At 35.2% G+C, this 26685-nt stretch overlaps 2 protein-coding genes across 3 annotated transcripts; one reads left to right on the top strand and one right to left on the bottom strand.

The window, feature by feature from the left end:
• Positions 1-4224: 4224 nt before the first annotated feature.
• LOC113782115 (probable aspartyl protease At4g16563) lies at positions 4225-5682 on the bottom strand. Its single transcript, XM_027328026.1, has one exon. It carries the CDS (start codon positions 5680-5682, stop codon positions 4225-4227), a length of 1458 nt encoding a protein of 485 aa, XP_027183827.1.
• A 13722-nt stretch (positions 5683-19404) lies between these two features.
• Positions 19405-21881, top strand: LOC113782935. Of its 2 annotated transcripts, none has more exons than XM_027328915.1 (3): positions 19405-19541; positions 21094-21527; positions 21609-21881. In XM_027328915.1, exons 2-3 carry the CDS (start codon positions 21172-21174, stop codon positions 21613-21615), a joined length of 363 nt encoding a protein of 120 aa, XP_027184716.1. In that variant the 5' UTR covers positions 19405-19541; positions 21094-21171; the 3' UTR covers positions 21616-21881. The 2 variants fall into 2 exon arrangements, with proteins under 2 accessions (XP_027184716.1, XP_027184717.1); XM_027328916.1 differs by lacking the exon at positions 19405-19541 and adding an exon at positions 19604-19732.
• The last annotated feature ends 4804 nt before the right edge of the window (positions 21882-26685 follow it).

Genomic DNA, 26685 nt, shown 5'->3' with positions numbered 1-26685 from the left:
CAGATAACAGAATCGGATTTTTCTTTCAAAGTAAGTAGGCATACAGACAGACAAGAGAACGAGTGTGATAAAGTACACTCTCGTCTCATTCAGAGTAAGCAAATAGTACAGTTATTCCATTCACAGATTGCAATTACAGGTAACCAAGTTAAGCAACAAATGAGGGGGGGGGGTACACTCACCAGTTCAAGCATAGATACTTCAAAAGTTTTCACCCAAAGTATGACTTTAATCGCCAAGAAACCCTAAAATAATCAAGGTAAAATAATTATGGTTCCCACATCCACAAACCCAGTAAACAAAATGCATAAATGAGGCTCGACTACAAGTCGTATGCCTTTCCAAATTAATTACTAGTATAAAAGGATAAAAATGTAACTTTTGAGCAAAAGGATAACAGTTAGTCCAAGGGATACGAACAACCCCAAAACCCTCAATTTCTACCAATATACAACTCAAATTTAAAGGAACCAAATGGCCTAGAAAATTGAGCAGCATTTCCCTAAATTTCCTTACTTTTCCATCCTACAATCAACATCAACTCATCTCAAATCAACCACAATTTCACATATAAATCATAGACTATAAAACACACACCTAATTAAGGGCCACAATACCCTTCAATTTGAGCCAATTAATAGCTCCAAAACCAATCACAATTGAGCTCCACATTCATCAAAGATAGTTTCTTTGCTCAAGTCCAAGTTTTAGGTTACGAATATTATGTCAAGCAAAGGAAATTCTATAATCATCAAGTTCCACGCACCTTTCGGCATAATAACCACAACTGAAGCTACACATATCGGATTGAGACGAATTTTATGGCGTTTCGAAACCAAGACACATACCTACATTTCTTATGAAGACCTCCAAAGCCAAATCATGTATTTTCATGGTCAAAAATTGAAATATCAGAGAGAACAGAAAACTGTCAGTGAAATAAGGCCTGTGAGCAGTCAAGGGTATTTCGGTCATTTCACAAGTTACAGTGCTCCGATTGATCTGAAATTTTACCAGTGGCTAGCTAACTCAAATACCTACAATTTTCATGTTTTGAGTAAGGGCTGATTCGGTCTCTCTCAAGGACGAACATACAGTGCAAAAATAGGGCAGATTACTACCAAATGGAAACCCTAAACTGGAATTTGTGCACATAAGCTGGAAAATTTCTTTAGGCAAAGTATTCTAGCCCACAAAACCTCAATAATTCATATTGCAAAGCTATCAAAACATAAACAACCTTCAAGCATCACATGTGATCAGAATTTTCACCATGAAACTGAAATTTACCATAAAACTACTTCAAACCATAAAATATTCTTACAAAGTTACCTATGTAACATCTATAATCCACTAATTTACACATATATGAAGGAAAAGGAAGTTTCTTGTCCAAAGTACCTTGTATCCTCAATAAAGATGGTAACACTCCACTCAATCCTTTAATCCTTCCTAATAAACAACTTTTATGGAGGATTTTTGCAAAAGTGATGGTTGGAATCAAGATTGGGCAAGAAATTGAAGAACAAATGAAGTTTCTCCCTTGGTTTCTTTCTCTCAAATGGCCGGCCAAGAAAGAGAAAGAAATGAAGGAAATTTGGTCAAAATTAGAGTTTTAGGAAAGTAAAATATCTTGGTCAAAGTCTAACTTTCAATGGGGTGGTGACACTTGGCACTTTAGGGTTTCAATCTCATCTTTTAGTCTACCAATGGATAATCTCTCTAACTAACCTCCAATTATCTCCTAGCACCTTGTGCAGTAATATCCCTTTATACAAAACTTCAACTAATCAACAAAAATTTATCACACTTAGCGCACTAGCGGGTCCCACGTCCATAATACGTTCCAAACTTAATATGAACTAACTTAAACTAGGAAAAAAGATTTAAAACTCTACTCACTTATAAAATATCTGAAAAAATCAATATAATAGGGTATAGTGAAGAAAATGCATGAGAGAAAATAAAATAAAATAATATAAAATAAGGAAAATTTACGGGTCCTCACACACTCAAATGTATTAAATTTAATACTTAATAATTCATTAACTTCATAATTTAGACATCAGACTTTAGATTTCAAATTTCAAATTTCAGATTTTAGTTTTATCAAATGCACCTATCGTACGTGGTTGAGAATGTAGATTGAATCATTTTAATTTGGATAAATTACATATAACCTCTCTTTAGTTTCATCTATTGTCACATGACCCCCTCCCTAATATTTCAAAATATTCACTTCACTCCTCTATGATTTTGTATAAAGTGGAAACTTGATGGAAAATATCATATTTAATGTCATTAGTTGAAATATCAATAGTGCTCTTACTTAAATGCTAAATCAATCGACGATTTAACCACTTTATATAAAAGTATAGGGAGATTACATAGATAAATGAAAAATCACATAAGAATAAAGTGGATATTTATACAAATCATAAAAAGATTACGTGAATATTCAAATTTCATCACAAGCGCTTGTAAAGCGCGTTTGGTATAAACGCTGTAATTGATTGTACATTTAGTTCATTTTTCACTTTTCATAAAATCACAAAGGGGTTATGTGACTATTTTAAAACTTTAGGAGGATCATCTAACATTAGATAAAATCACAGGGGGTAATAAGTAATTTATCCTTTAATTTAGAGGGGAGCGGAATCCTAGTTTTGATGCTCTGGTGAAGAAGATGAGCTTGATCGTGCCGTGGGGACTTGAGTCATTAGCCGGTCCTCGTATGAAATTCGAGCTCTACTATCTGCGGATTATATGGGGATGATTTATTGTCGTGTTATTTTTGTGTAGTTAGCTTTATAGCCTCCTTCTGATTAAAAGAAAAAAAAAAGAATCTAAGAAATTCTATGATTATTGGGAATTGAAAGGCATAGTTTTTAACCAATTGCAAAATGAACATTGTTGATATTCATGAAAGCGGGCCATGTAACCTTCATGAATATCAACAATATTCATTTTGGCACATTCTAGTTTTTTTCTTCCTCCATTTGTAGCTTGATAGATTAGGATAATTAAGGGTTGGAGCTGCTGGAAGAGAAGAGAAAACTTGCCCTGGAATCATTCTCTGTTACACTTGCTCTCCCTTTACCTTCCATTGTTGACGTCGTTGAAGAGAGACTAGAATGAAGCAAAAGTGAAAACGGAACGTTAAATAGAGACTGAAACCTAGCAATTTCAATCACTGTTCAATGTTCAACAACATGAGGCCTAAGAATGAGTTAAGAGATTCGTGTCATATTTCAAAGATAAGATTTAGATATGGCCTTAAAAAATGAATTGATTAATCTGAAGTACCAATAAATTGTTCGAACATAGTAGAAGTAGGAAGAAGAAGAACTTGGAGCCTACTAGAAAATATAGTATAAGAAAAAATCCTGTCGTTTATCAACTGAAACACCATAGTTTTCTTGTAACTTTCGAAGAGATTAATGGAATCCTTGTGCCATGAAAAAGATTCCTACTTGACCTTAGTAGTGATCACGTGCTACTTAATTTGTGATGTGCATTACTGCATGTGATACTAAAGCCATATGTATAGTCCACGTAAAACAGATGTAAGATCTCTATGGAAAAGATTAGTTCAGACTACTTCAGTCCAAAATCAATTGCTTATTTATGCAGTTCTTGGAGTTGTTTATACCTTCCAATATTGGTAGTTGAGGCGGTCGTACCATTGGATATTCCAAAGAAATCATAAAGATGACAGAACAACAGAGGATTCATGGGGCAAACGTGGTCTGATCAGCCACCAAGACCAAGCTTAATTTGCATCTCTTCATTTGTTGGCAGATGTTGCTTCTGATGCCAAATGAAATCCTTAGAGTAATATTTACTGTTTACTTGGTAATTTAATTTCTAATTGCTGATACATTATTCCGTTTTCCTTGTCCTAAAGCAGCTTCTCTAAAAGCAAACTTTCGCTAATTAAGTAGATTCTTATTGCCAATCAACTACAATGTAACCAGCTGATCATTCTTTCAAGTTGAAGAAAAGTTCAAAGAACAGAATCTTTGGTTCTAGAATTTCAAAAAGACACAGGAGTACAAACATGACACCATACACACACAGGAGCACAGACAAGTGCCAGAAAAGTCCAATGTAACAAAGTTGCTGAGCTTTCAAATTTAGAAGTTTTGGCACTTTCCAAGACTTCCAAAAGCTTTTGATAGTAAACCAACCATGCTTTTAGCCGTAAAACCATCAGTAAAAAGGCTATACTTTTCGCAGACCTTGTGAAGCAGCAGCTAAGGCACAATCAGTTGGTTGAAAACCAATTCTTTCTTTCTCCAAGTCATACACAACTTCCATATTTTGCTGCTGAAAGCTACCAAAAATTCCAGCTGGTCCATATACATTATCATCCATGCTTTGAAACAACAGACATTTCACTACAGTGTAGTTCACTGGTGCAGCCATGGCATAAAAGCTATTGCCCTGGGGTAATGCAAGAGTTACATTATTCAAGAGATGGAAAGTGATTGATGGGAGATCATCTTCAAGAGTATTATTTTTGGGACATGGAATTCGATAGCAAAGATCGAACCCACTCCTCATTTCTGTCTCTGTTGCTCTAGGGTAAGTTGTCATGGATTGGAGAACAGTGAGGAGGTTTGTGTAGAGAGGCTTAGGAAGATGAGTATATGTTGTTCCTGAATCAATCAACATGCCACCATTACCGAGCGAATCGAACTCTCTCAAGCTCAAAGGGACTTCAGTTGAGGTAATATTGCTCACAGATATTGCCTCCAAGCCAATGTAGTAGAAGTTAGGGTACACGGGACACTTCAACATTGGGGTGAATTGCATGTGTTCTTTAGAGGAAATAGCTTGATCTCCTACTATTAATGGACTTGAAATATTAGGGTCGTTAGCAAACTTGAAAGACAAGAAACAATAAGAAAAACCCTTTTGGAGGAAACCTAACTGTGAAGGAAGTGAGAGTGGACCCTTACCAAATCCAGCGATTCCTATAGGCTCTCTATAAGTGGTTCCAATACAACCAAAACAAAACTTGGGAATTTCCCTAAATGCACCAGCAGGGCTGCTTGCATGGACTCTTAGGGTATCCCTAGTCAAAATCCCAGAAACAACCCCTTCTCCATATGTATAAGCAAATGAAGGGCATGGTCTATAACAGGTGGATTTTAGTAGGGTCACCAGAGAGCAACCAGCTACAGTGCAGGGGTCATAGGAGTTATCAGAGCTATGGATGTCAATGCAAAAAATGCTTGAACAAGAATCTCTGATGGATGAAGAGGAAGAAAAAGGAGAGAAACTAGCCATGATGTTTCTGTTCTTGTTATCGTCGCAATCGATGCAATTGAAAGTGAGATTCCCACAGGGTACCCAAGTGAGATCACTCCCAGTATCCATGTAAACTTGGATGGTTTGTGAAGGGTTGCCAACATTGAGAGATATCAGGTATCCATCTCCGATTTCCCTCAAGGGCTCCATCATGTCCTGCAAGTCTAACAGTTTCTTTACTGATGAATAAGAAGAAGAAGTGGCTTTTGGGGTGGGAAGGATGGTACTTGAACGAGTTAAACCAAGGACAATGGTGGATTCATGAGGGCTTATTCTTTCTCTTGCACGGGAGGGATTAAAAGAGAAAATTGAAAATGTAACAAGGAAGAAATTCAGGGCTGCACTAATGTTGAAGAATGCTGCCATTTTTCTTTGTCCACCACTTTGATGGATATAGGCTTAAAAATGGTGGTATTTATAGATCCTTTTAGCTTAGTTGAATGATTGATCTAAGAAAAAATTAGGGTTCTGAGACTTACAGATGTTGCATGGGAGGCGAGGAGATAATCATAATCTGGCTACTGGGAAATTTTTTTTAATTGTTTAAGCTCAAATAATAATATCACAGTCGTGTGAATTAAATAAGTGATTGTCGATAAGAATTATGGGGTCCCAATTATTTGTGAAAGTGAAAGGTTACGAGAGAAAAAGCTAGGATGTCCATAACGATTACTTAATGAAGAAAGAGCAGGCAAATTAGTCCAGTGGAGTTTCCTGAATAGGTAGATATAGTACGTACCAATTACTTGATACTTAGCTGCGCGTGCTTTGTTATTCTGTTGGTAACACGACAAACGAGCTTCAAGAAAACATGAAACCGGAAATTAGGTCCAAGAGAAGAATTATATAATGCAAAAAATTTCTAAGGAGAATATTATCCTGCTCCTGACCAGTGAAAAGTAGATAGGAGAAATCGTGCTAATCTCCATAATATATATCTGATATATGAAGAATCAAGAGACTCAATTGTCTAGGTTTAAGACTAAGGCAACTAGGCAACCATTGCATCTGTTGAGATGACTAGATGATACTTGAACAATAGCAATTGTCTAGGTTTAAGACTGAGGTAACTAGGCAAAGAATATAAAATAACACACTCAAAAATAAGTATTGTTAAACAACGCCAAAGAATATTGAGAGATTGTTTTACCAAATACTAGGGACATCCAATTTTTTAGATCAAAGGTGAGAGAAAAAATAGAGATAAGGAGTGGCGCGAATTTCTCATTTAGCAAAATACATTTAGTGGCACAATTGAATTTCGTATTGTAAGTCATTATTCTTACGAGTATTATTTTTAATTGATATACTTAGGTGTGACTCTTATTCACCTCGGATTCTAGGCATTTTCTAGAATCCTTGAATGAAGAATTTGGGTTCGAATAAGTTTGATTGAACTCGAATTAAGCTCAATTTGATCAAATTCAAGTTCGAGTTTGAGTAAGATAAAACGAAATTGAGCTCCAATTTGAGCTCAAATTTTAAGAATTCGACGAGTTTGAACTCAAATTCAAGTCTAAATTTTTTAATTCGAGCCAAGGTTGAGTACCATTTGAACTCGATTTCGAATACACTATTCAAAATCAAGTCGAACTCAATTCGATTTGATTGGACCCTATTAATCTTTTCAAGCCAAAGAATGCACATTAAGATGATACAAAGGTTGCACTAAATAATTAATTGCCACTTAATTAAATTTTTTAATTTTGAATAATGGAAAGAAAAAGCTTGCTAGAGGCTTGATGTTAGGGCTGACACAAAATCCTCAGTTCCAGCATCATCATTTGATCGATCGGCTAACTTAAGAGTTGGTGTGGCATCAACCATTTCCATCTGTGTCACTTTTTCCCGTTTCTGGAAACTTGACGACCAAACAATTGGTTGTTGGAATTCAATCATTATCCCACTTCTTGAAGGATTTTGCCAATTGATTACTCTCATGGCCCTGTGGGATTGTACTTCAAAAGAATTTTTTAATGGAAAAGGAATTTGGAAATGTTAAGGTAGGATAGTGGAAAGTGACATGACCAACATCAGCAGTAGAATCCTCGTATCAATTGGAGATTGAAGAATCAGAGAGTGAAGGAACGCAACTGCGGGCACTTGGTCTTGTCCCAGAAAAGGTTCGAATTGAATAGGAGTTTTTGATGAGTTTCAAAAAGTATTTTGTCTTTTTAGGTCTGCAAAAATAAATGATGGTCCATTATTTGTTAATGTGCAATTTGTACTTCAACTACATTTTATTTTATTGTGCGTTATATTTGGAGGCCAAAGTTAAACCACAAGCTCATTGATTTGGACACAAACAAACGAGGAATTGTATTGCATCATGTGTGACATCTCGTCTAGATTGTACAGTAACATATTGTTTGGTGAAGCCTATGCACCAGATAAAAGGTGCCATCCTTGGCAATATATTCAGGTCTTGTCTTTACCATCAACCTTGCTTGTACTTGTTACTTTGGAGTTGCATGTAACAATTGGATGATAGAAATGGTTATTTTGATAATTCTAAATCCACTCAAATGTGGCTTCACTTCTTTTTCCTTTTTTATTTTTGGTTTATTCAAAACTCAAAATCTTGCTAGAGGGAAGGGAAAATGATTGATGAGGAACTCTAAACATCGGTATGAGAAAATTCTAAACCTTAAGTGAAAGTGAGACTCTGAAGTTCGGTTCAAAGAAAATTCTAAACCTTACAAAGGAGAAGAGAAAATAGTTTAAGAGACTCTCTGAATTTCAAGATTTTGAGATTCGATTGTTAAAATCAAATCAAGATATTCATGAGAGACTCTAAATATCGATATAAGAAAACTATAAATTTTAAGGGTCCATTTGATACAGTGTAAAAGGTTTTCTTTAGAAAAATCTTTTCCAAGAAAATTGTTTTCCGAAAAATTATTTGCTCTGGTCCTAATTTTTTGGTATTTGGTAAGTCATGGAAGAAGAATTCTCGATAAAAACTAAAACCTATCACTCTTCCTTCAAGACATCCCGATAGATGCAATCAATATTCTAATGATCTAAAACAAAAATATTACAGCGATTTGGTCAATAAACATGAGATCAGAACAAGATGAAAGGAATTTTGCTGCTTGAAGGCTGACTCTCCTCTGGTGCATAATTCAGTTGATGCAAAAAAAAAATTAAAAAAGAAACAGACTTCCAACTTGTAACTCTGCAATTGAAAGTGAAGATAGCCTGAATATGTATTATTAGAAAAAGATTGTTGGCGACCAGAGAGTTGATAGGCAATCAACAAGATAGTCGGCATCATGTTATAGTGATTTTTTCTATGGTGTTTCCCGTCTACTGCTGTAAAACATTTTCGGTGGGAAAAGTTCTTCCTATATCTTAAGCGAACCAAACAACTGAAATCAAGGAAAATATTTTCAGTCGAACAAACAGACCCTAAGTGTAAGTGAGACTCTGATTTTGAGAGTCAAATCAAGATCTGGTTAATATTTTTATTAATTAAGCTGGATTTTGAGAAAGACGTCACTAGAAGAAACTAAAATAAAATGAAAGGAGCGCACCCGATTTCGTCTTATTAGAGCTTCCTATCAAATCAATTGTTAAAAGGTCTTTTGTCTTCAGCTAACAGTCCCTCCATCAGACTGAAATGAAGAATTCATATAAATTATTTGTTTTTCCAGAAACAGAATAAATTGAACGAAATTGAAGATTTCCAAAATTGAAACAGGAATTCTGTGAACATTAGTGGGATGAACAAATTAACTAAAATAATAACGTATTACATAGTAAATTTGGTTTACCGGACATGGAAACTGAACATGTCAGTTAAAAATACGTTTAGCTTTTTGATGAGCTATTGCTACAAAAACGAAACTTAGGAAAGAGTATGGTGGTGAAGGAACGAGTGTCAATTGGAGATTGAAGAATCAGTTAGTGAAGGAACGTAACTGCGGGCACTTGGTCTTGTCCCAAAAAAGGTTCGGATTGAATAGGAGTTTTTGATGAGTTTCGAAAAGTATTTTGTCCTTTTAGATCTACAAACATAAATGATGTTTCAATATTTGATAATGTGCAATTTGTACTTCAACCACATTGTATTTTATCTTCTTTTTTTTTTTTGTGTGTGTTATAGTTGGAGGCCAAAGTTAAACCACAAGCTCATTGACCTGGAGACAGACAGACGAGGAACTGCATTGTATCCTGTGTGACATCTCGTCTAGATTGTACGGTAATATATTGTTTGGTGAAATCTACACTCCAGATAAAAAGTGCCATCCTTAGCTATATATTCAGGCCTTGCCTTTACCATCAACCTTGCTTGTACTTGTTACTTTCGAGTTGTATGTAACAACTGAATGATAGAAATGGTTATTTTGATAATTCAAAATCCACTCAAATGTGGCCTCACCTCTCTTTCTTTTCTTTTTTTTTCTGGGTTTATTCGAAACTCAAAAGCTTGCTAGAGGAAGGGAAAATGATTGCTGAGGGACTCTAAACATTTGTATAAGAAAACTCTAAACCTTAAGTGAAAGGGAGACTCTGAAGTTGTGATCTAAAGAAATTCTAAACCTTACAAAGGAGAAGAGAAAATAGTTCAAGAGACTCTAAATCTCAAGATTTTGAGATTCAATTGTTAAAATCAAATCAAGATATTCAATAGAGACTCAAAATATGGGTATAAGAAAACTCTAGACCTTAAATGAAAGGGAGATCGACTTTGAGTTTGAAAGTCAAATCAAGATTTGATTAATATTTTTATTAATTGAGCTGGATTTTGAGGACAACTTCACTAGAAGAAACTAAGATAAAATGAAAGGAGCCTGCCCGATTTCGTCTTATTAGAGCTTTTGATCAAATCAATTGTTAAAAAACCTTTTGTCTTTAGCTAATACTCCCTCCATCAGACTAAAATGAAGCTTTCCAAAATGGAATATATTTGTTTTCGAAAATGAAGTTTTCATATTTGTTTATCGAGAAACAGAATATATTAAACGAAATCGAAGTTTTCCAAAATGGATATGTAGGCAGGAATTTTAATTAATTTTAAAAATTACCATTGGTTTATAAATTATTTCTATGCCTTTTTTTTTATCCAATTGAATATTTCCACATGTTATACACACTTAAAAATTTGATTATTTGGCACCCAATCATATCTCTCCGTATGTCAAGTTGAGATGTCCCAACCAATTAAAAATACCGAACTATCTATGCCAATCAAATTATGCCATATCACATGTCTCTATAAATTGGCAAAATTATGGATAAATATATAAATAATTATTTCTTTATTAAAGAGATAATATTTAGAGTTATTTAATCCATATATATGTCTTATATATTGCAATGATTCATCCAATTAAATTGTGTCATGCCATATGTCCTTATAATGCCTGGTTAATCAAGACAACATTCATTAATATTATCTCTTTATTAAATATAAAATGAAGAGATAATATTTAAAGTGGTATAGTCTTGATATGATTGCATGTCTTGCAAGACAAGTAAAGTAGCATACATGTCTTCAGTTTCTACCCTATTTCACAGCTACAAATAGGAGGTCTCTCCACCAAAACAGATACATCACATATCTCATACTCTCATATTTTCTTGAAACTCCAAAACTGTGAAGGTTCTGCATCTTCACATATCTTATATTCTCAGATTTTTTTGAAACTCCAAGGCTTAGTCTCATATTTTCTTAAAGTTGCAAACTGTGAAGGCTCTGTATCTTCAAATTCTTCAAGTCTTTACATATTCAAGTTCTTCAAGTCTTCCTCATATCAACACTTGAATTTTCAACTGTTGGAGTTCATCAAGTTCTTCAATCTTTTATATCAAGATTTGAAGGAATTGATGATCGATCCAAGAACAAGTTGCGAAACCCTTGGATTAACGTTTAAGGAGAAGAATCGAAAGAAATTCTCTACAAATTAGAGAAAATTTTGGAGATTGTAACTAACATATTTTTTTCTAAAAAATTCATATAATTCATATTTATCTTATATTTTTCTTGTCTTGTAATTTCTTGCAAACTTGAATTTTACTGTGAACGGGAAAATATGAATTTTTTTTTTTAGCAAGGAAATATGAAAACTCAACAAAACTAATTAGGAACCAAAATAAGTTCAAGCTTCGAAAACTTAAAGATAAAAAGAAGAACTCTGAGAACATTAGTGGGATGAACAAATAAACTAAAAGAAGAACGTATTACAGAGTAAATTTGGCTTGCCCGACACGGAAACTGAACATGTCAATAGTTTAGCTTTTTAAGGAGCTATAGCTGCACAAACAAAACTTAGGAAAGAGTATGATGGTGACCACTTAGTCCTTAATGCCATTTAGATTTGAGTATGAAGATAATTATACCTTCTCCTTTTTATTTTATTGGTCTATAACACTTCATATTTTTTTAAGGAAGGGATGGGTTGGGTTGGGTGGTCCGAGAAGAGGGAATATAAGCGAGACTTAAAACAAAGAATGAAAAAAACCTTATCATTTTTCTTAAAAACTGTATCAAACTATTTTTATTAGTTCTATTAACATTGCACTTCAAGTGATTATCAAACTGATTGAAATCATCAAATCATTTTTATTAGTCAATAGTTGATGTTGGCATATTAAATCAAGGCTCAAAATTAGAAATGTTCATAATATTGTTTAGTAGTGTTTTAGTCAAATTAGGGTTTTAGTTTTTCTATTTGATTCAAATTATGGTAGTTTTATTATTTAGAAATTAGTTTGTTATTAAAAAATTTCTTGTGGTATAAAACTTGTTTATCAAGTCATCTAGTCTATAAATAAGGAGTCATATTATTGTATTAGTTGAGAAGAATGAAAGATTGAGAGTATTATTCTTATGTTGTGATTAATAGATTATTGTTGGAAGTATTCCTCTTCTCCCACACATATTTTTATGTGTGTAAATTACCGACCCATATATATTGATTTTATGACATATATTTCCTATATATTTTTGGTGAATTTTTTTTGGGGTCCTACAGTTGATTGCATGTTTGAGAAGTAATACTCTTAGCATTTTGGGCAAGGCAAATGGTAAATCCGTGTCTGAAATTGTATTTTCAGTTATGTTGCTAAACAAGTGAAAAAGAAAAAATCCAAATCCTTCTTACACGTTAAAATCCTCAACTAGGACAAAAAAAATTCAGAGCCAAGCACAGAAAATTCATTTCCTGCTTGGGAGAACATTGGTTTTGTTAACTTAGAAGAGTTCTTCAATCTAAATTCTGACTGTTTGGACTGTCCATTTGTAATCTATAAGTGCTAGCTTCAAGATCATTTCATGGCAAAGAAATGGTTTATTGGTAATATCCTTAAAAAAATGCTGTTCCATGGCTTTTCAAAGCTTTTAGGACCCCACAGCCAATTCATTTCTTTTAATTTACTTTCTTAGGCAGATTTTGGGAAACAATTGAGTGAAAACCCGTTTTGGAACCAACTGTAACTTTGTGATCTCAAATTTATTAGCAAGGATATACCTTGAGATACAATGGCAAAGCTCATTGAAACTCTTTGCGGGGGGAAAACATGCACAGGTTATAAGCAATTCTCACACTTCGTGACTCAAACAACGCATCCTTTTCATCCTCTTGTGAGGTTTTCTTGTGGTAAGTCTCGGTTGGAGAGATGGGTTGGACAAGACGGGGGAGGAAGTGTAAGTTATAAATTTTAATTTCGAACCCTTTCGCTTACGCTAAAAAAAAAATGCCTCAGTTTCAACATAATGGAAATGATAAGGGAAAATTGTCAAATTGGTCCTTCACATTTTCGAGAAAATTTTTTTGATCCCTTACATTTAAGATAAGTCAAAGTAGTCCCCAAGATATAAAAATTTTGCATGTTTGATTCCAAAATTCATTGTTACTCAGTTTTCCGGCCAAAAAACACATGCCTACCTCATAAGTCTATAATTTCATGGGCGAAATGAAAACAAAACTCATTTCCTTTTTGCAAAAAATAAAAATAAAAATACATGACCTCCCTTTTCCATCAATTTTCATCTATCAAACTTGTTACGCGCAAGACCTGTTGCTCATGCATTTTGGGAGCCTTATTCTGGCCGACTGACTATGGAAGCTTTTACTCAAGGTCGTACTCTTTTCCATTATTTCTTTCTTCTATATTCTTAATAACAGGATGGTTAAAAACAGGTTGGTTCCATATTATATATATACATACATATATATATATATGTATGTGCGCGCGCGTATCTAGGCCGCGATCAAATTATTGGCTTTTTTGTTTTTATCATTTCTTTTCTATCTTTCATATGATTCGTGAATCCTTGAAAAGGAAAAAGCTATGTCCATACAATGCTATGCTTGATTGGCGTATTGGAAGCTCGATGATACAAGGCCTAGATTTAAACTACGGGAATGGGGCTAATTACAATGGACAAACCTTACCTCCATTAAAGGGAGAATCAATGTAGGAAAATATGTTTCGTTTTAAAAAGTGAAAAATGGCCATATGCTTGCGAACCATTTTTCGAAGGGCAAAATTTCATTCTATTTACGTCTGGACCAATGTCCATCAAAGATAAGCTATATTTTGGGCTACTCTATTTTCTTTTTTTGGGCTATTACCAATGAAAGTCTAACTATTTACATTGTAGTTTATTTTGGCCCAATAATAGCCAACCCGTTCGATTGCCCAAGCGTTTGTCAAAATTCCCCCTGCCGGGTTTGTGGACGTTTCCTGTATAGAACCACAGCATCCTTCTTCCCAAATTCACCACTAAACTTCATCCATCAACCCCCAGATTAGTCCAAAACTTCCAACCCAACCTTCAACAATGTCACTCAAAAGTTAGGCAAAAGAAACAGCCTGCAAATCCCACCAATCAAGCCCACCTTAAAAAAGCCCCTTACAACCCAATCAACCCAGATTGTCATTCTCTTATATATGGTTGATCACATTTGCACAAAACAAAAAAAGGTTCTATAGGGGAAACCGTGGAGTGAATGTGCCTCGCATTTGCCACAACTCAAAATGAACCCTAGCAGCAATTTTTTGCAATAAAAAAAATAATAATAAGAAAAAGGCAAAGTTACCTATCTCAAGTCAAAATTATAATTACACTGAATTTGATTTGAGAAGGGTAAGTGTCATCTATTAAGTAAAAATTGACATGGCATTAAAATTTGAACTTTTTCGAGATCACTGGTCAATATTGATGTTTCATGTATTTTGCTGCCTCAATATTTCTTTTTTCTCTTCCTTTGCCAAACAAATTTCCTGTTTGTGAGATTAATTTTGAGTGAATCAATTCCTGCAGTAACCAAGCAATCGAGTTTTAGCCAAACAACAAAATAAGATGTGAGTGTTATTATTATGGGAAGAAGCTATTTCAAATGGACTGATGTTTTCAATTTTACTAGAAGAAACACTTATTTGGCGGCCCATGCTCTAGAAGAAATAAAAGTTATATTCGATTGACACATTTTAGCTAGCGAAAGCTCAAAACTAGTTGTGTTGGTTCGTAGTTCTAAGAACGTAACTTCCTAATCCTACTTTGAACCGGTGGATTTGGGTAAGATGAAACCCAACTGCATCATCTTCTAAGTGTCTAACTAGTAGCAGAACAAAGTGCTTTGCAAGTGAATATGATTTTGTATGTTTCATTTCTTTAGTTTTAGAACTAAATTATTTTGGTGAAATAAGTCTAATTGAAACAAACAAAATATGATGTTTGGAATAGCATCCCATCAAACGAATCCTAAATAAAAATAACAATTTCAACAACTCCAAATTTCTTATTTTCTTAGTTTTCTAAATATTACCACTTTACTTTCGTCACGTTTGATACTTTGTCAAGTTTTAAAGAATAATAATTTTCTTCAAAACCCTTAAATTTTCTTTTCTCGTTATCATATTACAGAATAGTTCCTTGTGGTTTTAATGCCAAAAGATCGAAAAAGGGTATTGTATTAAATTTATTTGTTTTAGAAAGCAATCTCCTTAGTTAGTAGGTTATCTAGAACATGACCAACACTTCAATTCATAAAATTAAAGTTTATCTGCAAATCATGTATATCACGTGTCTAGAGATAATTTATCTTATTGTATTTTCAACCAAAACAGGTGTTGAAATTATATGCTTAATTTCTATGACTTCTAGTAATCTCGATAAATTTTTATTAAAAAAGGCAAATTATATGCCTTTAATGAAGAATATGAAGGCCAATGTAGGAACAAAAACGCTACATCTCCGATCCATTCATCAAATGACAGTAACGGCAAAATTTACTAATCACTTTGCAGGTGGCAATTTGGATTTTGATTGGATTTTACGAGAACGTAAAGTCTTAACGGAGGTAAATGTGATACTCTTACTTGTCCCACGTCAAAAATTTTAAAGTGAGCATGTTTGGGATATGACTTTAGATTTATCGGGCTGGGTGCAACTTGAATTAAACATTTGAGTCCGTAAATCTTGCCCAAAGGCTGTTGGGCTAACCATTGAGCCCGAGGATACTCCCACAACTTCCTGGCGGTGAAACTCTGAGCGGACTCGAGAATGGAAATGAGAGGACTAAGGAAGTGAAATTTCGTGGAAAAAGAGTCGAGTGAAAGCGACTAATACCTTCTCCACCTTGTCGGAAAATCCTCAATTTCACATTAGACGGTAACATCTCGCCTAACCTACTGCTATTACTCCTACTCATACTTCCATTTTCTTAGCTCTTTTTTTTTATCAAATGACAACATTTAATTTCGCATACTTTTACTCTTACTCTAACCTACACTGGAATCTTCTACTCTATCCTACGCTAAAGGAAAGGAGAGGTCCAATGGGACCTAGAGAAACCAACGAAATTTGAAGTATCATTGAACTAGCTCCTACTCTATCCTATGCTAGAGGAATGGGTGGGGGGTGGGAGGGAAGGGAGACCTAATGGAAAATAGAGAAATCGACAAAAATTGAATCATTATTGAACCATTGAAGAAGCCATCTATAATAGTATATTGATAAGAGATAAGATTTGAACCTTGACCTCTTGTTCCATCAAGATTTAAAGTCTCGACCCTTTTCTCCCCTTTTCACTCTCTCAACCTTGTTACCAAAATAATACCATGTACGTACCCGAATTTGTCCTTCACAACTATGGTGATGAGCATCTGGAAAAAATCCGTGAATTCCTTCATCCACGTCATCAATTGTGCTAAAGACAACCGTCTCTTTAGACCCTGCACCTGGTGGCCGGACAGCCCAGAACAGCCCCAGTCCCAGTTCCAGTCCCAGTCCCCACCTGAATTGCTAAGCATCCGAGTAGACCAAATTAAACTAATGCAACAACACATTCCACTGATGAGCCACCCCCAAGACCAGGGGGTGGGATGCCACACGAGCCCCTAGCCACAGCTGAAGGTAACATGATGAGCGTGAAACTGTTATTGTTGGTGACAGGAGTTTGTTTTACTGCTGTTGGTGCTGCTCCGCAAGCTCTCCAAACTTCAATACCACTTCCGATATATGGCTTTTCATTGGTTTTGCAATTTGCATGCATGGCTCTTGAGCTGTCCTTTCTCTCCGCGATTGTGCCTTTATGTATACATCCGACCACCTAACCAGCTGGCATCTCTTGTGATGCACCAGGCTGCCATTTTCTTGGTGGCCACAGCATTCATGCTGGCCATCCCAATGAACTTTCCGACCCCATTGTCACTCTGGTGATCACCTACATGGATATTGCTAGTTCATGTGATTATTTCTTTGAATAAGGATATAATTCAGCAGGTGTTCAGACGTTTTTATAGATGATGTTCTAATTTATTAATCTTTTCTTTGTTCGAATATGGACATCATGTCGTCGTGATCAAAATGTCTAATCACAGTGAATTGATCTTCGCAGTTGTGAAACCTATCATTGAATTTATTATCATTGCATCCAAAAAAGAGAAGCCAAAGATAGACATAGTATAAAAAGGGAAAAAAAATGAACTAGGAATGAATAGATCTTTTCAGCTTTCAATTATAAAGCTGATGTGGGTTTAGTGAATCTTTCGTCTTCTAATCCTTCGCTAACCTCTTTCCTTATTGTATCCATAGCTTCTAATTCAAATTTTAATAGTTCATTTTTTCTATTTTATGTCCTATATTTAGTTAAAGAATTATGAAACCGAAAGTCATTTGGTTTTCTTTTTATCTTTGATATTTTTGGTTTCTCTTGTTTTGTAGAGAATTTATAGTCTATTAACATTTGACTTGAAGCTATCGCCCCAATAAGGAAGAGGTCAGCAAAGGATTAGAAGACAACAAGTTAAATCTAGGGTTAAACCTCTATTGTTGTACTCTGAACTCTAAGGTTGCATTATTTTGGAAACCCAGAGTGATGCGTTTCAATCTCAATCAAACAACGTGCCCTCAAACAAAAGCAAAAAAACTAATTTTGTGACCCTTATCAACCCCGCTGAGTGCTTGTCTCGTAGGAGTGGGCACAGATAGTGTATCTACCCTGTACAGCATTTAGCTGATTCGACCCGCACTTTATTAGTCAATCATTTTGTGACCCTTATTAATCCCGTGCATCATTAGGTATCCACTGAAAGATGGTCGAATAAACACATACACGTCCCACCCTGCTCATCATTTAATTTTTTTAAAATAACTAATTTATACTAATTTAATTTTGTATTATACATATTCATCTAAAATTCGACATAGATTTTATCCAAAAAGACGCCTCATGCCAAAAAATAAACATGCAATGAGAATACAAAAAGAAGGAAAAAGCATTAAAAGAACTCAAAATCAATGAACAACGAATTATTAGTACTTGTTTTTTTATATATATATTCTACATTAACCAAACTCTTTCCTAGAAAAACATAAGACGATGACCTCTAAATCTTATAAACAAATAGTCTCTCATATTTGGAGAATAATTTGCTCAATGAAATTACTTACTTGACTCTAAAAATATTATTGTCAAGGTCGAAAACAGTAGCATCTGGCAGCAACTGAGACTGAGGAGCAGCCCATCATTGATCTGATAAGCAACGGCCATTGATTATGATCTGATAAGGATGCAATGGCCATTGCTAGTCACAGAATTTATGTTACAGCTGTTATTATAATGCAGCTCTTCAAGCTCCCGATCAGCTTCTTCCCCTAAGTTTTCACTGGTCTTGCATGTCTACGGAGTTGTTTCCTTGGTTTGCTGGCCATTACAAAGTTGCAGCAGCTTCTTGTTCTAGAGCATGTTGGGATTTTCTTTGGCGCCACGGCATTCATGGTGGCCATGACATGACAATCAATGAACCTGTTGATTTCGGCTGCAGTGAAAAATAATCCAAAGTCCATTGATTCTACATTAGCTGCCATGTGTAGACGTTTGCTAAAATGTCAAATTGATTCGTTAAAAGCCCATCCAATTTGGTGGTGCAAAATGTCAAATTGACATCTTTAAAAGCCCACAACAGCAGTTGAAGGTGAAAGAGAGGCCCATCTCTGAAGACCACTTAACGCTTTCAACATCATACTCGCAACATCGGCCACTATGCGAGGAACCTTTTACAGCTAGCTTGGGAGATGGGACTTGATAGAAAAAGAAAAGTAAGTGGAAAGAAGGAATATTTTTCTTTCACTTGCGCGTTTACTCTGGACAGAAAACAGAGATTTTGATCTGATTTAAAGGATTCAGTGCGCTCCAACAGTTGAAAAATTTTACTTTTCCGCCACTTGAGGCCTGATTTGGACAGAATATCAAAGAAAGCCTAATTTTTTTTTAAAATATCAATTCTATTTTTAAATGAGCACTTTTATTGATATATATATATATATTTAAAATCATTTTATTTTATTTTTCCTAAATTTCCAAATAACATCTCTGGTTGAATACTTTCAAAAACTAGTTTTTTAACTATTATAAAATTTTTTAAAAAATATTCTAAAAAGTAATCTAAATTTTTTTATTATTTAAAAAATATTTTAAAAACACTATTACTTTTAAATATTTCAAAATATTTTTTAAAAATATCTCAAAATAAACTCTAAAAAATCTGTTACAGTAAAATTTTTCAAAACACTCTCAAAACAGCTAATCCAAACAGAATCATTCTTTTCTTTTATTTTCTTTTCTTTCGTATGCTCCCAAACTAGCCATAAGGACACTAAACCCTATCGTGGAAACTACTGCGCCTGTTCTACTTTCCCTTGCCCACCGGCAACGACCAACACCTTACTTCCGGGAAAAACAGTAAAGCAGGAGACGTGATTGACTTTGGTGAGTTTATAGCCTTACAGTTTGCTTGTTTTGCTTCAACTCTATAGCTTTTCGAAGGGGAATTTTTTTTTTTGAGAAAAAAAAAGAGATTAGGAAGGTGGAGATGCGATTGAAAGAAAGTAATTCTTGTTGGCCGTTGGAAAAACGATTCAGAAGATGTTTGTATAGCCTCTCGATTTGCTTCGGATACGGTTTGTTTCATCTGAATAATTGGTGCGGTATTGAACTGTACTGTGCCTGCTAAACATACTACTTGAAACATTTAACTTCAAGGGGGAACTGCTGACTTTATGCTATGCCTAGTCCGTGCATAAGAACATTCCATGATTGTTGTCCCTTTTCTCTGCCATGTGCCTTGTATTGAAACGATAGTAGAAGTAAGTTTCTGAGTATTTGATTAGGTTTTTTTCCTCTGATGATAGCTGGGGGGCTTGGGATCCTATGTGAATCTAGATGCAGACCGGCCGGGCACTGCTTGTGCTTCATTCTCAAAATCACCATCTAATTTGTTAGTTTTTCCCAACACGTAATTACGTGAGAACCTGATACAACACTGGTATGCTGTCATAACATTACAGCTACAAGTAATTGCACAAGTAAATTCGCATAATATTGATGTCAATGCCTGAAAAATATCTCTCCTCATGTTGTTTTGCCTATTTCTGATTAAAATGAGCTTAGATTAGATTCTGTGTCAACAAGAGCAATTTGGCCAATGGACACCAGTAATGAGAGCTTTGGGATCTCTTTCTTTATTGGCCATGAAAATTTAAGATAAAGTACATACAAGCAATACTGGCAGTAGGCCAGACTGAAATTCTCGTAGGAAGAGTTAAGCATAACTGGAAGATACAATCCTTTTTGTAGTCTTTGGTTTCTGAGAAAGGTAGGAGTGGATCTGGAGCAGGTTTTATGCCTATGGGAAATCTGATTGGTTCAATGAATTTGAACCGTGTGGTTTGGGCCGCCAATAAAATTCTTGAAGAAATAAGTAGACGAATCAGTTTAGATTAAGAGCGTTTAGAATTGTTTGAACAGCTTGACTTATTCTGCTGTGAGAGGCGATGCAATCAGTCATTTTCACCATTTAAACGTTTCGTGTAAATTGAATGTCAAAGTATTCTAAAAGAATATTTATTTTTTCTTAGGTTGGTCTAGAGATTAAAAGAAAATTAATAACACAATCAAATGATTTTATGGAGTTATAAAATATTAGATATAAATAGAAGTAAGGAACAATAGAGAGAAATGTAATGAAGAGGATCTTAACTCATTGTACACTTTGCTATAATGAACAACACATAAAATTATTATTATTGTTATCATTGTTGTTGTTGTTGTTGTTGTTGTTGTTGTTGTTGTTATTTGTTCATGAAATAGTTTTAAAATGTTAGACTCAACATGTCAAATATAAACACACCATTTTGGTTGATGGCAGTAGTAGTGTGTGAACAATGGTCCTAAGATAAAACCCGAATTTGGATTTATACAAGAGCAGGGCACAGCATTACCTTCCGGGATAGGCACAAAATAACACCTGGGTATTTTACAGGATTGATAGTTGGAATCTGGACCTCGTTTTAGTAGTCTGCCAAAACAAGGCGTTGATCGTGCTGATCGAGTAGTCCCCATGGGTGACACGGTGAACATGCAGTGGGTATTTCTGGTGATGGGAGTTTCTTTCGCCACCGTTAGCACTTCCCTGCAAGCTGCCCAAATTCCTGGCCCTCTCCCTGCAATCTTTCATTGGTTCTACCTGGCAGTGGAGCTGGCCTTTTTGGCTGTTTTAGTATCTAGTTACCTACAACGCCCTTACCCCAATGCTTCTCGTCTCATTCAGCACCTTGCAGTCCTCTTTGGCGCTGTTGCCTTTATACTGGCCATCTCGGCGCCTCTCCTCCACCCCCTACTGAAGCCGTTGTCCTACAAGCTCTTTCTCATTGCTTTTCTCATAATAATCCTTGCCAATCGTTACATTAGTTTCTGGTAATTTCTTTCTCTCTGAAAATTTTCACTGCATTTTATTTTTGGTTATGTTTGGTTAATGCGTACAAACATTTGACACAGGGCTTAACATAACATGGTGTTGATCGTTTTCCTGCTTTGATGACTCAAGAATTGTCCGACCAAGTTAAGATCTGCCTTTTCACTTTCAAAATTCTGAGTTTTTCTGTGAAGAAGTGTTGTTGTATTATATGCATTCTACAACGAAACAGGGCAAACAGAGACGATTGTGGTGATGGTGGTGTTGTTGGAAATATATGTTGATCGTGTATTTTGTTTGATAACCAGTACTATAATCTTCTGAAATGAAATGATGTTTTATGATTCCTGTGTTTATACATTTCCTTTAATTGTGGAGATCGTGCTATGATTTTGTCTTAAGAAGAGAGGAGGAGGAGGAGGATTGGACTGTCCATGCGTAGGTAGAACTTATCATTTTTGCCCTGATGATTGCAGTACCTGGAACGGAAAAAGATAGGATGTGAAAAAAGTTTGCATGTGAAATTCAAAGAAGAGAGAAATAGAAAGAACAAATAGGAAAACTATTGAAAGCTTATTTCCTAAATAGCATTACTTCAGAATAAAATAGGAAAACTCGAGTTGAGGGAACTGATCTTACAAAGAACAGTAAACTTGAGTGAAAGTTTCTAAAAAAAAAAAATAGTGGAATTCAGATCTATTGAGACTAAAATTTTCAGCCAGCCCAGTTCATTTTCGTTAGAATCCTGTCATACAAATGATACAATAGGACTACTAATGACGAAATCTGCAAAATTCCCCAATAGAGAACTTCAAATCAAAACCCATTTCCTCAACTGGATCAAGATTTCAGCGGTCTGAATGCAATAGAGAAGGCTTTTTGCTTGTTCGAATAATTTATTCATTTTATCTTTGTTATGGTTTTTTTTTTTAATTTTTATGCAGGCAACAGTTCAGCTGCCAAATGTATATGTGTGTATCTGGCTTCTGTTTGTCCCCTGTCAGAATTGGATGTTAGAATTGTATTCAGTTCTACATTCTTCTAAGGTGTAATCACATAATTGCAGTTCAATTCTGACAGAGGCTACTGGCCGAGATTGAATTGATGGTTTTTTTTTTTTTTCAAGTAAAAAGAACTAGGACTAATTGGATACTTGGTAGTACAACTAGCTTTGAGGGGGGAATTTTGGAATACAGGGTAAACAAGGATGTAGTAAACTATAAACTTAAACACCAAAAGCTGCTTGATCACGTTGGTATTCCTAATGCCATTTTTCCACATAATTTATACCTTGCCATGTTCATTCTCCATTTAATAGAGGCATGTGTATTGCTCTAATTAGCTGAATCGCGGTGGTTTAAATCTCAGCATTAGATAGGAGAGGAGAGCTTCGAATAAAACTGATTAAGCATAGCATGGCATGGGTATGGATTAATTATTCCTTTTTAAGGATTCAAGAATTATACTATAAAAGAGAGCACAGAAAGATGGCAGTATGCCTGTACCCGGCTTGGTTGAAGCAAAGAGCCACATACATGAAAAATTGTTTGTCCGCGATACAGTTTCTCTTTTTTAGGGTTGTACGAACTGTACTTCATTGAGTAAATCTTAAATACACTTTCAGTGTATACACTATCACGGTTTGATGAATAACACATGAGCAAAATTTAAATTTCATGAGCAAATTCAAATTTTGCACATATGTCATATATTTAACGGTGATAGTATATACACTGGCAATGTATACAATAATCATACTTCATTTGGTTGCAAAGTAAGGAATTTGGTGATAATTATCAATTAAAACCATGGCAATCAATTGCTAAGTGGAAATCATTTGCGTGGAAATCACTTGTTTGTGGGCTTCAAGTCTTGATTCTTTGTTTCTGTTTGAGATGCGTAACTTTGCTGAGGACCATTAATATGAAACAGTTCCAAAATGGATTGAAGTGTACCTTAATGTGATTTTTAACTCACTGTCTTGTTGATTCTATTAATTGGATATTCTGCTATGCCATATTATTGGAAATAGATCATACCATTAAAGAGCTGTTTGACCATTATTGGTATGGTCAATTTTATTTATACTCGTAAAGCTTGAGATGAAAGTTTTGTCAATTAACGTTTCTGACTGTGCTATTTCATTTAGTGATAATTTTGTTAAGATTTTCTTCTACGCCAAAAATAACAATACACGTTACTTTCCATTGCCTTCATTTCTTTTTTGGTCACGCTCGGCAACAGCCAAACGGGGCCTAAGAGTGGAGGCTGCAAGAAAATTGTTTCAACTCACCAAACCTGAAACTTCTTTAGTGTCACTGTTCGAGATGGCCGATCGAGACTGCCAAAGTGAGACGTTTGCCACCCAAGACGGCCGAAGTATGGAATATGTATTACTTTAGACCTAATGGCATATTAACAAGACTCCTCCCAAGCATTTCGTTCAGCTTTGCAGAAACACATTCCCCTTTGCAACCGAAAAAAAATTCCCTTGAAGCACACATTAATTTGTTCTGATAAGGAATGAGGGGAAAATTCAGGCTTGCTGTCCTGTTAATACCGTGATCGACCTGACAAAGCAGAGTTGCCCACCGCCCAAGTTGAGCCTAGCGGTGCAGAATCTGAAAGAGATCGAGCAGCAACCCGATAATAGTCATCATGATCGAGCCCAGATAACAATTCGTGCAACTCTCCCTGCCGCTTCATCCTTTCCCTGGCTCTGCATGGCTTTTGAGATGGCCTTCTTAGCTTTATTGGTAACTACTTACATACGCAGGCATTACCCCACAGCATCCCGTGTCATGGAGCACGTAGGAGTTTTCTTCTGTGCTGTTGCGCTGCTCTTGGCCATCTGGATGACCCTCAATCCCCCACTAAAGCAGATGTCCGTTGTCCTCTTCTTCATTGGATTCACCATAATAATCCTTGCCAATCGTTCCCTGTGTGACTGGTGCGTGAATTTTCTCTTGCCAATCGTTTAGAGAAGCTAATGGAGCAGCTTACATCCGGTTTGACCTTTCATTTAATCATTAATTTGACAAGCATTCACTCTATCATGTTTAAATGCTCCAGCAAATTTTTTTTTTTTCAATCGTCATTTTTTATTTATATCCTACTCTATTTTAATCTAACTAAGGAGGAGGTCCAACTGGGCCTACGAAGGTGAACAATTACCCCCCAAAAAACAAAGAAGGAGAAAACATAAGAATAACCTACCGACTGATGAGAACAGAACCACTACCGGACCAAACGGGTGCACTATGCACTATGCACCCGTTTGGATTTTTTGAAGAACCACAGCCTTGTTTGGCAGACAAGTTTTTTGCCAAGTTTGTTTGTTACAAGTTTTTTAAAAACTTTAACTACAGTAACTTCAAAAAAATTTTCAAAGTTTTTAAACTATACATTTCAAAATATTCAAAAAAAAAAAAATACATTTCAAAAATTTTTTTAAAAACTTCTACAATAAGTTACAATAAAATTTTAGATAAACACCCAAAAAACTCACTTGCCAAACGGGATCCACATAATGTAGTAATTGATGGGTTCGAACCCTTGCCTCCCACCCCACCAAAGCCTTAATGGCTTGGTGATTTCTCATAGACTTATTGGTTACTACTGCTTTGGCTTACCGTAATTGCCTTCCCCACCCCCTCCCCGGGGCGCTCCCCCTCTCTCTCTCTCTCTCTCTCTCTCTCTCTCTCCCAGAGAAGTTGTGGTAGAGGTATTCTATAGTATCCACTGTATGTCAGACAAGAAAGTCGAGCATCATTAACAAAATGGATCCACTACAGTCTGAGGAATATCGTATGACTTTTAGTGTTGGAATTGAGCATCTGCTCAACCTTTTCCCCATTATGTAAGGAATGAAAAGAACACCAGATTTAGGGTCCGTTTGTTTCGGGTGAAAATGTTTTCCTAATTTCCCGTGTTTGGTTGCACAAAAGTTACTGAAAATATTTTCCTATGTAAAATATTTTCACTCATCTTATGGAAAACAACTTCCCTTCCAAACTTACTGAAGTTGTTTTCCGAAATGCATGCATCCCGCCTGTAATATATTCCAAACTTACTGAAAACATCTTGTAGTATGTTCTTTTTTTTTTTTAGTGTAAACAGGAGGACTCGAACCCAAGACCTCTTCCTTACACTCCCTCCCCCGCACCACCCAACCCAACCCAACCTTCCCCCTAGTATATTCAAAATAAAAAAAAAACCTCATCCTGCTCATTCTATACTAGTAATTAATTATATATAATAGGGACATTCTTTTCTAGAGAAACTTTCAGCAGTGAGAGTGCAAGATATATGTCACAATAAGCATTGCATGTGATTGATATTTGACACTAAATGGCAAGCAATTTGTTTATTGCTTAAGGAGATATTTTTTATTCATATATACATTTCTCCAAAGTTTTTTAAAGTTAAACAATGAGATAAATTTTCTTATTTTGCATGGGAAGAAGTATGTAGTTATAATGTGTAGAAAGTAAAGATAGAGATAAAAGTGAAAATATTTCAAAAGTTAAACAAACACCAGAAAAATAAAGTAAAAAAATATTTTCAATAAGCTAACCAAACACCTGAAAATGATGAAAGGGAAATGATTTTCATGGAAAATTACTTCCACGGAAAATATTTTCCCAAGGAAAACATTTTACTTCCAATCAAACAAACCCTTAATGAAAAACAAGAAGTTAAGGCATACAAGAGGAGCAGAGATTCAAGAAATACTATTTAGAATTCTTCTCCTCAGTCAGAAGCGAACACATTGCTCTTGTTTTTATTGGATTTTCGATGCAAACCTACCCTCCAGCAACATGTTATAACTCACATTTGATCTGCTGATAGATGTTCATTGATGTAAGTACATTGTGGGCTTCAACTTAGTGACAAGCTAGTCAATGTTAATAGTTGTTAACCCAAAAAGGTTCCGGCAGTTCAAAATTTTTCCAGCTTCATCTGAGTTTCAGTAACACTGTTGCATTTGTGCTGGCCATCTTGATGCCCCTCAATCGTTGCTGCATTCGTCCTAATTAATAATCCTTGCCAATCGTTCTACAAGTGATTGGTAATTCCTTCTTTCTTTCTTTTTGGAATCTTTTTCTGTATTTTATTTTTTTGGTTAATGTATAGATATATTTGATACAGGGCTTAACT

This window comes from Coffea eugenioides, chromosome 9 (assembly GCF_003713205.1).
Source record: "Coffea eugenioides isolate CCC68of chromosome 9, Ceug_1.0, whole genome shotgun sequence".
Classification (NCBI taxonomy): domain Eukaryota; kingdom Viridiplantae; phylum Streptophyta; class Magnoliopsida; order Gentianales; family Rubiaceae; genus Coffea; species Coffea eugenioides.
The sequence above is the reverse complement of the archived record's forward strand: the minus strand, read 5'-3'. Positions and strand labels throughout refer to the sequence as shown.

Bases quoted from the DNA above. Each gene is read 5' to 3' on its own strand.
- LOC113782115 (XM_027328026.1), bottom strand. From the start codon at position 5,682: ATGGCAGCATTCTTCAACATTAGTGCAGCCCTGAATTTCTTCCTTGTT.
- LOC113782935 (XM_027328915.1), top strand. From the start codon at position 21,172: ATGGGTGACACGGTGAACATGCAGTGGGTATTTCTGGTGATGGGAGTT.